General features: G+C 45.2%; 1 protein-coding gene across 1 annotated transcript in view; it reads left to right on the forward strand.

Moving 5' to 3' along the window:
- The window catches only part of grin2bb (glutamate receptor, ionotropic, N-methyl D-aspartate 2B, genome duplicate b), an 86,811-nt gene that overhangs the window by 42,017 nt on the left and 30,413 nt on the right, over positions 1-14,381 (forward strand). Inside the window, 3 exon segments of the mRNA XM_034294507.1 lie at positions 9,110-9,253; positions 9,737-10,007; positions 11,182-11,374. Of these exon segments, the coding sequence (XP_034150398.1) occupies positions 9,110-9,253; positions 9,737-10,007; positions 11,182-11,374 (608 nt within the window).

Raw genomic sequence — 14,381 nt, forward strand, 5'->3', positions numbered from 1 at the left:
GTTCTGGGGTGTGTATCAGTGTATGCAGTGGATTGTCTATTATGGATGTATTGGTGTGTGCGTTTCCGTGTTCACGGTGTCAGTGGATCTTTTTTTTCACACTTATAGCATCTTTAGCAAGACCGTTTCGATGGAAACCGCGTTGCCACGGAAACACTGCATGTCTCTTTGAATTAGAAATGTCTTTCTCTATCTCTCCTCACTCCCTCTCTTTTCCTTCTCTCTTTCCCTCCTTGAATCCCTCACTCACTCTCTTCCTCCATCTGTCTCTCATTTCTCTCTATTGTCCTCTCTCTCTCTCTTTCTCTCTCTCTCTCTTTCTCTCTCTCTCTCTCTCTCTCTCTCTCTCTGTATGCTTCTCTAACACTTTCTCTCTGCCTCTATCTTTCTGGTTCCATGAATCTGACAGTAGAGTACAGCTGATGCCAGTCAAAGTGTCTTGGGTTTCGACAAGACATGTACCCAGAGATGGCAGTTTTCCTCCCAGAGAAGTAAGAGGCAATGGAACATTTCACATAGTGAGAAAGAAAAACGGTTGAACACTGGGATGACGGCGGGAAAAAATGAATTAAAAAGAGCTTTATAAATGTAAGGGAATTTGCTAGGGACAAAATGGATGGTGAACTATGAAGAGAGGGAAGGAGAGATTGAAGATGAAAGCAGCAAACGGGGGAGAAGGAGAGATTGATTTTGCTCTAGCGCTTCTGGCACCAGAGTGTCCATGCTGCCTCCAATCTGTCCCATCGGAATTAACAGAGAAAGGGACAGAGAGAGAGAGAGAGAGGGGGGGGGGGGATAAAGAATGGAAGTGATTGATGGCGACGACAGACGAATTGAGTGTGAGAATGGGTGTCAGAGTCATCCTCAGCTGTGAATGGTGAGCGGAGAGAGGGAGAGAGGGAGAGAAGGAGAGAGAGAGGGAGAGAGGGAGAGAGGGGAAACAGAACGGAGGGATGAGCTGTCAAAGTCCAGTGGAAAGGAAGCAGCATTAAGTGGAGGCTGACAGGGTTGGCTGTGAGGCAGGGGGGTGGGGTGTTTGTTCGAGCCCGAAAACCGCCCTGACAGGGTTGTCAACTGTGTGTCTCCCATTGTACGCTGTGCTTGACTCCACCCTGAACTCTGACCCCGTGCTTGTTCAAGAGACAACCGAGGGAGGGAGAGGGACAGAGAAGGATCTGAGGGAGAGCTCGCGCGAACACGCACGCCATTCTTTCGTGTCAGAACTGAAACACCCACATGAAACCAGTGGCATTTATCACGGGGTTGATCTCCGGCAAACCAGGGCCTGAAACGTCGGCAGAGCAAGTCTTACTGATGATCGATATGCTTTTATACACAATGTGCTTGCCTTTCTCCTGCTACTCTAGTCATAATCCCGCTGTATTAAAGCATAGACGGACGTTGCATTAGTCTAGCGTCACAGGTGGTTGTGGGGAATTTCTATTGGTGCGGACAGGCTGGTAGCCACGGCTGTAACGGTGGCAAACACATCACAATGGTTTTAAAGTGTCGGATTCCATTCAATCCATTCCAGACATGGTCAGATGCCTTCCTCCTCGCACAAGCCTCCCGTTGCCCATGGGAATACAATCTCATACAATGAGTTTAAAAACAAATGTATACAAGGAAAGGGAGAGGAACTGAGAAAGCATTTATTTCCCATTAGTTAGTAATACACCTTTGGGGCGAGATCAGCTTAGACCTGGTAGAAGTGTCAGCTCTCTATTGGCTGGTGTGGGAAGGCTCTGGACTAATCAACACGCAGTGCTCCAATGTGTCAGTGATTAATTACTCAGCATACTCTCTCCATGCTAACGAGCTTAATCAACTCCATTATATGGGACATTTCCATTAACCCCTCAGGGCAAAGGTCACAGGAAATATTGACCTTTCACCGTCCTCCTGTCTTCACTGTCCTGGCTAGAGTACTCCTCTGCCTCTTCCAGAACCTGCTCCTCATCTCCTCTACCACCATCTCCTCTTCTCCCTCCACATTCTCCCCCTCTCCTCCTGCTCCAAATCATCCACCCTCCTCCACCCAACTCTGCCTACACCTCCTCTTTCCTTTTCCTACTCTTCCCGTCTCCTCTTCTCCTTCTTGTCCCTCCGTTTTCCATTCCTCATTGTCTTGGATTTTATTTTTCTCTCTCTCCTTCCGTCCTGCCCATCCCAGCTATCAGCCTCTATGTCCCGGACTAGCCTTTTACCCTGTCATTCTCCTGACGCTCATCGTCAGTCCGTTGCGGTGTGTATCAAGACGATGTTATGGGCCTGACTGACATGAAATGAGTCCTGCCAGGACTGGGTGGACGTTACAGGAGCAGATCCACTAAGACAATTGACCTTCTCCCTCTTCCTCCTTTCAGACAGAAAGTTGGAAAACTTTTGCAGACGTTTGTAAACTGTGTGTGTGTGTGTGTGTGTACAGGTATAAGGTACTTGTGGGGAAATGTTTTGTGAAAGGATAGTAAAATTTGGAAAAGTCACCCGCAATGTGACACCTGTCTCTGAAGAAAACGCTTAAGCCTTTTTCAGGCTTAAGCGTTAAATAGTTATGTTAAATAGTTTCGTTAAATAGTTAGGGTTAGAATTAAGATTAGTGTTTTTATTGTTAGGATTGGATGTAATGGTTAGGGTTAGGTGGAGTTTGGTTTAACTTTAGGATGGAGGTTTAGATTAGGTTAGATTAAGGTTTAAGGTTACCATTAGTTTAGATTGAAAATAGGATTTAAACTTAATATTATTTTGCTCCACAGAGATAGTGAAACGTGTGTGTGTGTCTGTGGGTATATGTGTTTGTCTATGTGTGTATGTGCTTTTAAACACAGTGACAGTCATTTATTTTAATTAGAAATTCTGCGTATCATTAAGAAATCTCTCGAGAGCAAAACCTGGTGTTTGGAATGGGAAATCGACTAGAAGATGATGAAGGGAAGAAAAGTAAGTCATAGAGGAGGAGGATGAATCGTTCCCGCTACTTCAAATCAACTTGTTTTAAAGAAAATAATCAGACTATATCTGGGCATGATGTCCTTCAAACTTCAAATACAACTTATTTCAGTGTCTGTTCTTTTAGATGAAGTACCTTGTGCCTGTATGAGTGCTGTTTGTTCATGTGCCTGAATGTGTGTCTTCATGTACAACACCGTGTGCCTCTAGGATTTGTGTGTGGGTTCATGGTGATTTTGCATGGTGATTTTGCAGGGTGATTTCGCATGGTGATTTTGCATGGTGATTTTGCAGGGTGATTTTGCGTCCCAACTGTTGAACTGCTGCATGACAGCCTACTTCGGGAACAATGAATCGCAACTGAATCACAGTGTCAAATCACAATTTCATGGAGAGTAGCGAGATTCTCAAAGATTCGTATGGAACTGTGTTGGCAACTCAGAATCGTGATAATATTGTGTGTTGAGGTCCCTGGCAATCCTCAGGAGTGTTCATTTCCGCAGGATTCATTGAAACAAATGCCACAACAATACACTATCTGCTATTCTGCTACCTGGAAGATGAGAGAGCTACTAGTATTTATTGGATAAATAACACAAACTGCACTATTTGTCAAAAAATGTATTTTCTTGTGATTTGTGCGTACCATTAACAGCTTCTTACCGTGAGAGAGAGTAATTGCCACATGGCAGAAGAAAGTCATTTTCCTCCCATTTTGTTAACAACAGAGGAGGTTTGGAGCATGAGATGAGCTGAGGTAAAATTTGGAAATTAATTTATTTCTGCCCATAAAATTTCACAGTGTTCTATTGCACTCTAGATCAAGTTCATATGATTGTGACACCATTTTCAATAGGTCTTTATTACAGAATGTCCATGTCCTCAGTCCATTTTCTGCTGCCCGTCCCCCACAGCAAATGTGAGTAACTGTGTAATCATTTCCTGGACCGAAAATAGCAGAGTAATTCTATCAAGACGCTGCGGGATCTTCAAATGAAGTGTATTAAAACCCCAAAGAAGAGAAGGAAAATGTTTTTTTTTAAAAAAGGGTTCTTCCTAATTAAAGGAGGATTGTTAGATTAACTCTGTGTGTGTTTGATTAGCAAAACATTATGAGGCTGAGGCGTGATGAGTTTAAACCACGGAAGGAGATTGACAGTTTCCACGGCTGTGAAGGAAAGATGAATGTATTCGAGAGGAAATGAACAGAGACGGATAGACGAGGGACGAGGATGAAATGTGGGGAGAAGGACAAGAATGATGAAGTGGAAAAAGCTGTGTGTTTGAAGAACCTCTTGCTAGAACGCCGCTTCTACTTGAGTCTGTGAATATGGCAGACTCTCTCTGTCTCTCTCTGTTTCTGTCCGTCACTCTCTCTGACTCTCTCCATCTCTCTCTCTCTCTCTCTGGGAGTCTCTTCCTCAGCCCAAACTGGGACCCTCTCTATCCTTCTTTCCCCCTTTTTTCTCTGTCCTCCTCTTTTAACCTCTCTCTTCCTCCTCGTGTCTGTCTTTCACCCCTATCTCTCTTTGTCTTTTCGCTCTCCCTAAATCCTCTCCCACCAGGGAGGGTAGATGTGTCTCGCTCTCTGCCAATCTAATTGGAGACAGGCATTTCATTGGCACGACATAGAGATGAGTTGCCAAATCCTTTTCAGACCCCGCTAATACCACTCACACAGAACACATACTGTACACACTCACGCACGCGCACGCGCAGTACAGCATGTATAAAGTACAGTACACACCCACGCCGCAGTACAGCATGTATAAAGTACAGTACACACGCACGCGCAGTACAGCATGTATAAAGTACAGTACACACACACGCACAGTACAGCATGTATAAAGTACAGTACACACGCACGCGCAGTACAGCATGTATAAAGTACAGTATACACCCATGCCGCAGTACGCCCTCAGTGTGGTTAACGCACGCACACTCAGTCACACAGACTTAACCACCTCACACACACACACACCACATTATAACTATATGAAGGTAGACACACACACACACACACACACACATAGACAACCCTCATGAACACACGTATTAACCACGGAGCCGAAGAATACACACTGATGCAGCAGAGGAAGTAGCCAGGCACCGCCGACAACGTCGGTCCCAGTCGCCGTGACAGTCTGATCTAAATCATGCCCCCAACACTTCAGAGTCTTAATAGGTTTAAATTCTAGCCGCCCTCAACACCGCTCCTCTTCCACAACACGTAGATGCGGTGTCATACTGTAAAGAAGCCAGCAATGGAAGCCTCTCGGGTTCATGTTTTGATTCCTGGTATACTTGATCGTGCATAAATTTGTGTTGTGGAGTGCTGAATGTGTGTTTAGGTTTTAGAATCACTATGTTAATGTTGTGTTAGTCACATATAATGAGTAACTGGAGACTACAGTACAGTACAGTAGAGTATGGTATGTTAGAGTTGGGTATAGTACAGGAGAGTAGGGTATAGTACAATAAAGTAGTGTACAGTGCGGTAGGGTATGGTATAGTAAAGTAGGGTATAGTACAGTAGTGTAGTGTATAGTAGGATATAATACATTAGAGTAGGGTATATTACAATAGTAATCCTACAAGTGTAGGATATAGTACAGTAGAATAAGGTATAGTTGGGTATATAACAGTATAGTAGGGTACTGTAAAGTAAAGTAGTACACATTATCATATAGAAGGGGTATAGTACAGTAAAATATGTTATATTGATGTACAGTGGGGTACAGAAGAGTTAGGTAGAGTAGGGTATGGAACAGTAGAGTAGGATAAAGTACAGTAGAGTTGGGTAGAGTAGGGTATAGTACATTACAGGAAGGGTACAGGGCAGTTAATAAGGGTATAGTACAGTCGAAGTACTCTAAAAAGTGCTTCAGGTTACAGTGTTGTATATCTCCAGTGGGTAGTTGCTGTGATCTTAACAGCTAACATGATAATGATGATATGGGCAGTTAATCAGTTATATCTATGGCACTGTACTAGCCAGTTATATCTGTGATACTGTACTGGTCATTTATATCTATGGTACTGTCCTAATCATTTATATATATGGTACTGTACTACTATTTTATATCAATGGTACTGTACTGATCATTTATATCTATGATACTGTCCTAATCATTTATATATATGGTACTGTACTGGTCATTTATATCTGTGGTACTGTACTGGTCATTTATATCTATGGTACTATACTGGTCATTTATATCTATGATACTGTCCTAATCATTTAAATATATGGTACTGTACTGGTCATTTATATCTATGGTACTGTACTGGTCATTTATATCTATGGTACTGTACTAGGCTCATTTAATTAATGTGTGCAGCACACACTTGTGGAGCACCAGAAGTTTTGACACTAAAACACATAAGAAGTGTCTACTCAAGCAGTTTCACAGTAAACAATCAAACTCAAACAGAACAGTGCTGACAAAAGTCTGTCTACAGAGAGCTAGAAGAGAATACTTTGTGTGAAACGCATCCTTCTGCTATCCTTTATTCCCAGTGAGCTGCCTCTCATTTCAGCCATGGACCGGTGCTGGGCAGCACATCATAAGCCAGTTGTGCCAGGCAACACCGAGCGAACTGGGAGACTAGCCTGATTACCACTGACACAGCCTGGCCTTGTCGTGCCCAGGAGGGTGCTGTTTGGCAACGCTCAGATAACTAACTAACCTTTGGGACAAAGTAGCAGAAGAAGAAGAAGAAGAGGGACAATAATGAGGAGGAGTAGAAAAAATGTGTTTATTTGGTTTATTAAAGCTTTCACTTGGTGTATTCACAATGGATGTTGAGCAAATGAGATAATGGGTTAAGAACGTTGGGTTTATTCATTTGCAGTACATATTTACTGTTACGGTCTTTTGCGGCTACCTAGTTTTGGAAGCAGTAATTGTGTATTTGACTATTCGATATGTAACATTTTGGCGGTGGCTTGATGTGGTGAGCCTAGTCTCGTCAGTATCTCTGGTACTGACGGCCAGTTGTGAGGGCTAGCACACACGGAGAAACTGTTAAGGTCGAGACTGACCGGTACTGGCCACTGGCACTCAGAAAGTAATTCCGTTGGTAGTAAGAAAGAGAGAAATGATGAGGAAACTACTTAGAAAATGAGACTGATTAGCTCTTATTAGTGTCTGCTGATCCAAGTTAATGTCGGTTGTGAGAGCAAAGGAAGAAAGATGAGAGAAGGAGAACGACAGAGGGAATAGAATGATAAGAGAGAGGAAAAGAAAAGAAAAAAGGACGTCTATATATTGAGTGCAAACGTGTCAGGATTACAACCACAATTCAACATCCAACCCCCCCACCCTCCCTCCCCCCCATTGACACTGAATGTGATTACCCCGTTAAAAATGAAACTAGGTAACGGATGAGGCCATCTCTGTCCCCGTGGGGGGAGATGTGAGATGACTCAGGGGAGGACGTGGGCTTTCGACGTTGAGTGAGCGAGTAGACGTGAGCCAGGAAGGGTTCAACGCGGCCGGGGTGCAGTGACTAACGTGCGGCGACGTCCCATTGAACACATGGATGGGTACACACATAAACACACAGTCACATGCAGAGCTGTCATACATGGGGCCCATGGTTCCGTGCACACGGGATGCGCACACCGTTGTCGTCACGCGAGTTCACTCAGGAGCTCTCCGACAATCTTTCCGATTGTATACAGCTCCTTCCGCTGATGGGGCGGAAACTGGAGGCTGGGGAAAGAATTGCTCATTTGTGTCCATTTTTTTTGTTGCCAACTTTCAAATGTTCTACTGAATATAAAACATAGATATTGATCGTCTTGATTAACCTTCCATTGGTTATTAATATCCAAATTATAAGCATATTTTTTACTACCTGCAAAATCTTACATGCATCTAATTCATTTAATTACGTATTGTCACTTTAACCATCTTAACTTTGGCGAAATAACAGTCCTTTGATGAAGACACAATTCATATGTATGTAAGAAACTCAAGTAAACTATACCAAACAGTAGAGTACAGGACATTATTACACATTATAGACGTCTCCTTGACCTAGGGTATGTAAATGCTTGGGTTATTGACTGGTTGCACTTGCTGGCTATACTTTTTAATATTGAACGTGTCATGAATTGGGTACCAATATTGGCGTGGGGGTCTTTCATAGCCAGGCTAGCAGAACATGGTGCATACAACGTTTGAAGACAGTACAATAACATGGTTCTGGGGAAAAAACATTTGGACAATAAAACACACTGGGCTGAGTCCTGCTCAAAGTTAATGTAGGTTCAATTAATACGTTATAATGGCTACTGTCTTTGTCGATTAACTCCAATTAATAGTTTGGGAAATTTAAACTTAAATCAGTCTCATTCACATTTTTACACCAAAGAGCGGGCTATAAATACGCGCTAGCGCTTTGTTCACCATGGCCAGGGAACAGGCTGTATAGTAGTCTAGACTGTGCCACTGTTGTTAGGCCATGGTTGATCAGATGGAAAAAATTATCCAGTTTCCTTGCGGAAAGGCATGTTAGATCTCTAAGGTATATGCTGCTTTATTTGTTCAAGTGTTTTTTTTTGCGTGGGCCTATTGGGAGAGACGTGTTACCACTTTACATGAATAAATAGGCTACCGGAGTGAAGTGGAAAGATCTCCGCAAGCAATTGTCTGTCGAACATTTCCGTAATGCGAGGAGGAACGTCTCAATGAGAACAGGTGTTTAAACAATGATTTTGCGCTATGTCAGTTCACCAAAGGTCTCGCTATTGCAATTGAACGTCCCAATATTGGAGCTCATACCTTCGTACACACTTTGGGTTCAGCGGGAACTCACGAGCGCGCGCTCCCTCAGTGACAAAGCCGCAGGCGGACATATAGAGCCCCGACGTCCCGCGCAGTTACTCTGTCCCCTCCAGCCGGATTGTTCCATTAATAATGCATGTCAGATTGCCCGTCCGCGTGAGTCACTCAGTCGCCCTGTCACGGGTGACTGAACAACATCGCCCTAACCCCCTGGACCTCCTATACACGTCTACTGTGTCGGTTGTGTGTGTGTGTGTGTGTGTGTGTGTGTGTGTGTGGGAGGGCGTGTGTGCACGTCTTAACATATTTTTCTCATCTGAACTTTGACGTGACCTGCCCTTGCTCTGTTTTCCCTCCGTTTCCAGGACGACCACTCCATGTTCTTCCAGTTCGGCCCATCCATAGAGCAGCAGGCTTCCATCATGTTGAAGATCATGGAGGAGTATGACTGGTACATCTTCTCCATCGTCACCACTTACTACCCTGGATACCAGGACTTTGTCAACAAGGTGTGTGTGGGTGTGTGTGTGTGTGTGTGTGGGGGGTGTACCTATTTTGTGGGGACAGAATGTCTGCAAAAGCTACGTAAAACATGAAATGACATTTTCGGGCTTAGGCGTTAACTTTTGGGTGAAACTTCCAATTTCTAAGGTTAAGTGTAGTTTTAAGGTTATTGAGATTAAGATTAGGATTGAGTTAAGGTTAGTAAAGTGTTGTCCGTTGTCTTAAAACGTTGTTCAGAAAACATCCACGACCCGAGGCTCAGCTGGAGCTGTATGGCTGATACCTGGGTTACACCAGCACACCAGTCAGCCTCCAGAACAACCACAGACCCTGACTGGCTGACAAACTGTTGATTTAAATTTCACATAAATTGCTTCATTCTAAGTGCCGTTTGTTTGTGTCGGGACATTGGAACACGACCTCAACACCATTCCCTCCTTCACCACTTCCCCCTTGCCCCCCACCCCAAACCCCCCCTCCCCCTACAGATCCGCAGCACCATAGAGAACAGTTTTGTGGGCTGGGAGTTAGAAGAGGTCCTACTGTTAGACATGTCTGTGGACGACGGAGACGCTAAGATCCAAAACCAGATGAAGAAGCTCCAGAGCCCCGTCTACCTGCTGTACTGCACCAAGGAAGAGGCCTACACCATCTTTGAGGTGGCCAACTCTGTGGGCTTGACGGGATATGGCTACACTTGGATCGTTCCGTCGCTGGTCACCGGAGACTCTGATAATGTTCCTGCTGTGTTTCCAACAGGTGGTTACTGGGAAGGGTTGGGGTTTAATGTGTCATCCCAGCCTGTCTCATCCCTCCTTATCTCTCATCCCACCCTGTCTCGTCCCTCCTTTTGTCTCATCCCACCCGGTCTCGTCCCTCCTTATGTCTCATCCCACCCTGTTTCGTCCCTCATTATGTCTTACCCCAAACTGTCTCATCCCCCCTTATGTCTCATCCCATCCTGTCTTGTCCCTCCTTATGTCTCATCAAACCCTGTTTCATCCCTCCTTATGTCTCATCCCATCCAGTATCATCCCTCCTTTTGTCTCATCCCACCCTGTCTTGTCCCTCCTTATGTCTCATCAAACCCTGTCTCATCCCTCCTTATGTCTCATCCCACCCAGTCTCATCCCTCCTTTTGTCTCATCCCACCCTGTCTCGTTCCTCATTATGTCTCATCCCACCCTGTATCATCCCTCCTTATGTCTCATCCCACCCTGTACTGTCCCTCATTATGTCTCATCCCACCCTGTCTCGTCCATCCTTATGTCTCATCCCACCCTGTACTGTCCCTCATTATGTCTCATCCCACCCTGTCTCGTCCATCCTTATGTCTCATCCCACCCTGTCTAGTCCCTCCCTATGTCTCATTACACCCTGTGTCATCCCTCTCTGTGTCTCATTAATCCCTGTGTCATCCCTCCCTATATCTCATTACACCCTGTGTCATCCCTCTCTGTGTCTCATTAATCCCTGTGTCATCCCTCCCTATGTCTCATTACACCCTGTTTCATCCATCTCTGTGTCTCATTAAACCCTGTGTCATCCCTCCCTATGTCTCATTACACCCTGTGTCATCCCTCCCTATGTCTCATTACACCCTGTTTCATCCATCTCTGTGTCTCATTAAACCCTGTGTCATCCCTCCCTATGTCTCATTACACCCTGTGTCATCCCTCCCTATGTGTCATTACACCTAGTGTCATCCCTCTCTGTCTCATCAAATCCTGTGTCATCTCTCCCTAGGTGTCATTCTTCCTTTTACCACATTCTATATTGTCTCATCCCTCCATATTTCTCAACCCACGCTGTCTCATCCTTCCATACGTCTCAACCCACCCAATCTCACCTCTCTTTATGTGTCGTCCCATCCTTGCTCATCCCTTCGTTCGTCACATCCCAGCCTGTCTCATCCCTCTGCTCTGTCTCACAGGGCTCATTTCGGTGTCGTATGATGAATGGGACTACAGTTTGGAGGCGAGGGTGCGTGATGCAGTGGCGGTCATTGCAACGGCGACCTCCACCATGATGCTGGACCGTGGACAACACACGCTGCTCAAGTCTGGCTGTAACGAGACCCCTCACAAGAAGGGCTCCAAACAAGGAAACTCAAATGAAGTGCTCAAGTAAGTCTTGGTGATGTGAAGTGTACACTAGATGTAGAGGGGGTTACAAACACAAAAGCATATTAAAACTCAAACACTAGCGTATTCAGAACACACAGGCCGCTAAGGATAATTGGCTTGTTTTTAGGTCCCAGTTGAACCAAAAGAGCAGTGGATGTGTACTGTATAGCTTTTTACAACAGCCTCCATCTTATCTTATCATTCACAACAATCGCCATGAAAGAAAACATACTTTTCCTCCTTCATTTGTTTGTTTTTTAATGCAGAACATTACAGTACGCTCCGAAACATATCCATTCAATAATTCATCTCCATTTAACTTCATAGGGCTTTGCTTTTAGTGCCTACATTGATCAGATGTTCTGTGACTAATTGAATGCTTGGGGACAAGCGGATTAAATCAAAAGTGGTATAAAGAACAGCAGGAGGTTATGAGTGCTGTGTGTGTGTGTGTGTTTGTGTGTGTGTTAGAATGTTGCGGTATTGGCTAATGGTTCTTTATCTAGTGTTACAATAACAGGCTAGTGATATTTGGGAAAAACTAAACTTGCTCTTAACAGTTTCCCACTGTTAATTTTGCTTGTTCCTTTTCCAAATATAAGCCTAATATTTGTGCTTGGCTTGGATGTGGGTGGAAGGGTTAAGACAACCTGCATTGCCTTGTGTTATTATTTTGCGTGTCCTTGTGTTAACTAGCGACCTGGGTTGGAATGTAACATTTGTGCGTGTTTATTTGTTCTGGTGTCACATACAGTTATGGGAAGACCACCCGTCTCCCCTCGCGGTTTCAACCAACAGCGACAACGGAACCATAACCATGACAACATGAATATTTAAATGGCCGAAATTGTTCTTTCCATCACTGAGACCCAGAGTTGGTAGTTAGGGACTAGCATTCAATCATACTCCAAGAGAACACCTGGGACCCTGGTCACAACCAGCACACACACACACACACACACGCGCTGCGTATATACACAAACACACAGCACAAAATTCACACGCAACACACACACACCTGGGACCCTGCCTGTGGGGTGGTGGCGGCGTTTCCATCCCAATCATCCCACCTCATCCTTTCATCTCTGGGCTGAGCGGAGGTATAGAATGGGAGAATAAGTGGTGGCAGTTTAGAATGAAAAACAGCAGACCCGAGGGTGAACCTGGAGGCTTGGACCCCCCCATCTAATATCCCCCATCACCTCCCTCCTCCAGGATTTACATGCCATGCTGTCAGACAGTGATGAACTACAGCGGTGGGGGGTGGTGGTGGGGGGGCATGGGGACAGTGAGTCACGCTCTCTGTTCAGGGAGAAAGTGTTTCTGTGTGTGTGTGTGTGTGTGTGTGTGTGTCACGTTCTCCGTGTGTTTTGGGGGGCAAGTTAACCTCTGACTAGAGGGTTGGTTGTCTGTTGTTTGTCTGCCCCTGACACTGAGGACAGGAGGCCTGCTGTATTGGGAAGATCAGCCGCCGAGGGGTTGCTTTGTGTGTTCAGCTGTGGAAGGGGGTGGGGGGGTGGTGGAAGAAGATCATTTGTTTGTCTACAGGTTTTATTTGAAAGCACCAAAAATCCTTGCAAGGCACATACACGTCCCTATCACTCAACACACACACGTCCCTATCACTCAACACACACATGTCCATTACACTCAACACACACACGTCCCTATCCCTCAACACACACACGTCCCTATCACTCAACACACACACGTCCCTATCACTCAACACACACATGTCCATTACACTCAACACACACACGTCCCTATCCCTCAACACACACACGTCCCTATCACTCAACACACACATGTCCATTACACTCAACACACACACGTCCATTACACTCAACACACACGTCCCTATCACTCAACACACACATGTCCATTACACTCAACACACACACGTCCCTATCACTCAACACACACATGTCCATTACACTCAACACACACACGTCCCTATCACTCAACACACACATGTCCATTACACTCAACACACACACGTCCCTACCACTCAACACACACACATCCCTATCACTCAACACACACATGTCCATTACACTCAACACACACGTCCCTATCACTCAACACACACATGTCCATTACACTCAACACACACACGTCCATACCACTCAACACACACATGTCCCTACCACTCAACACACACATCTTTACCACCCAACACACACACATGTCCCTATCCCTCAACACACACATGTCCATACCACTCAACACACACATGTCCCTACCACTCAACACACACATCCTTACCACCCAACACACACACATGTCCCTATCCCTCAACACACACATGTCCATACCACTCAACACACACATGTCCCTACCACTCAACACACATGTCCCTACCACTCAACACACACATGTCCCTACCACTCAACACACACGACCCTACCACTCAACACACACACGTCCCTACCACTCAAAACACACATGTCCCTACCACTCAACACACACACACGTCCCTACCACTCAACACACACATATCCCTACCACTCAACACACACATATCCCTACCACTCAACACACACATATCCCTACCACTCAACGCACTACAGTACAGTATGTGATGCCTGTGGTGGTTTGACACTCTTGCAGGTCTCTCATGCGTCTAGTTGGGCTGGTATGTTGTTCTCTTATTTCAAATATGAAGTGATTTTACCTTGGGCTCACACAGGACACAAACTCACACAAACACTCACACACACTTGTACGCACACACTCTCACGTACGCACGCTCACATGGATCCTCCCCTCCCTCTACACAGCCATTAACGTGTTGGCTAATATATCATTGGCCTGTTCATTGGAGTAGTGAACAGAACAGTGGACTGTTTCATTGGGCTTTTGGGCTACTGAGTTAATGGCCTCTCGTTTTGATAGAGTCCTATTGAATTGGGTCAGAGTGCCCATGCTCATCTCTCTCTCTCTCATCCCTCTCTCTCTCATCCCTCTCTCTCTCTCATCCCTCTCTCTCTCATCCCTCTCTCTCTCT

The sequence above is a fragment of the Esox lucius genome, chromosome 9 (assembly GCF_011004845.1).
Source record: "Esox lucius isolate fEsoLuc1 chromosome 9, fEsoLuc1.pri, whole genome shotgun sequence".
Classification (NCBI taxonomy): domain Eukaryota; kingdom Metazoa; phylum Chordata; class Actinopteri; order Esociformes; family Esocidae; genus Esox; species Esox lucius.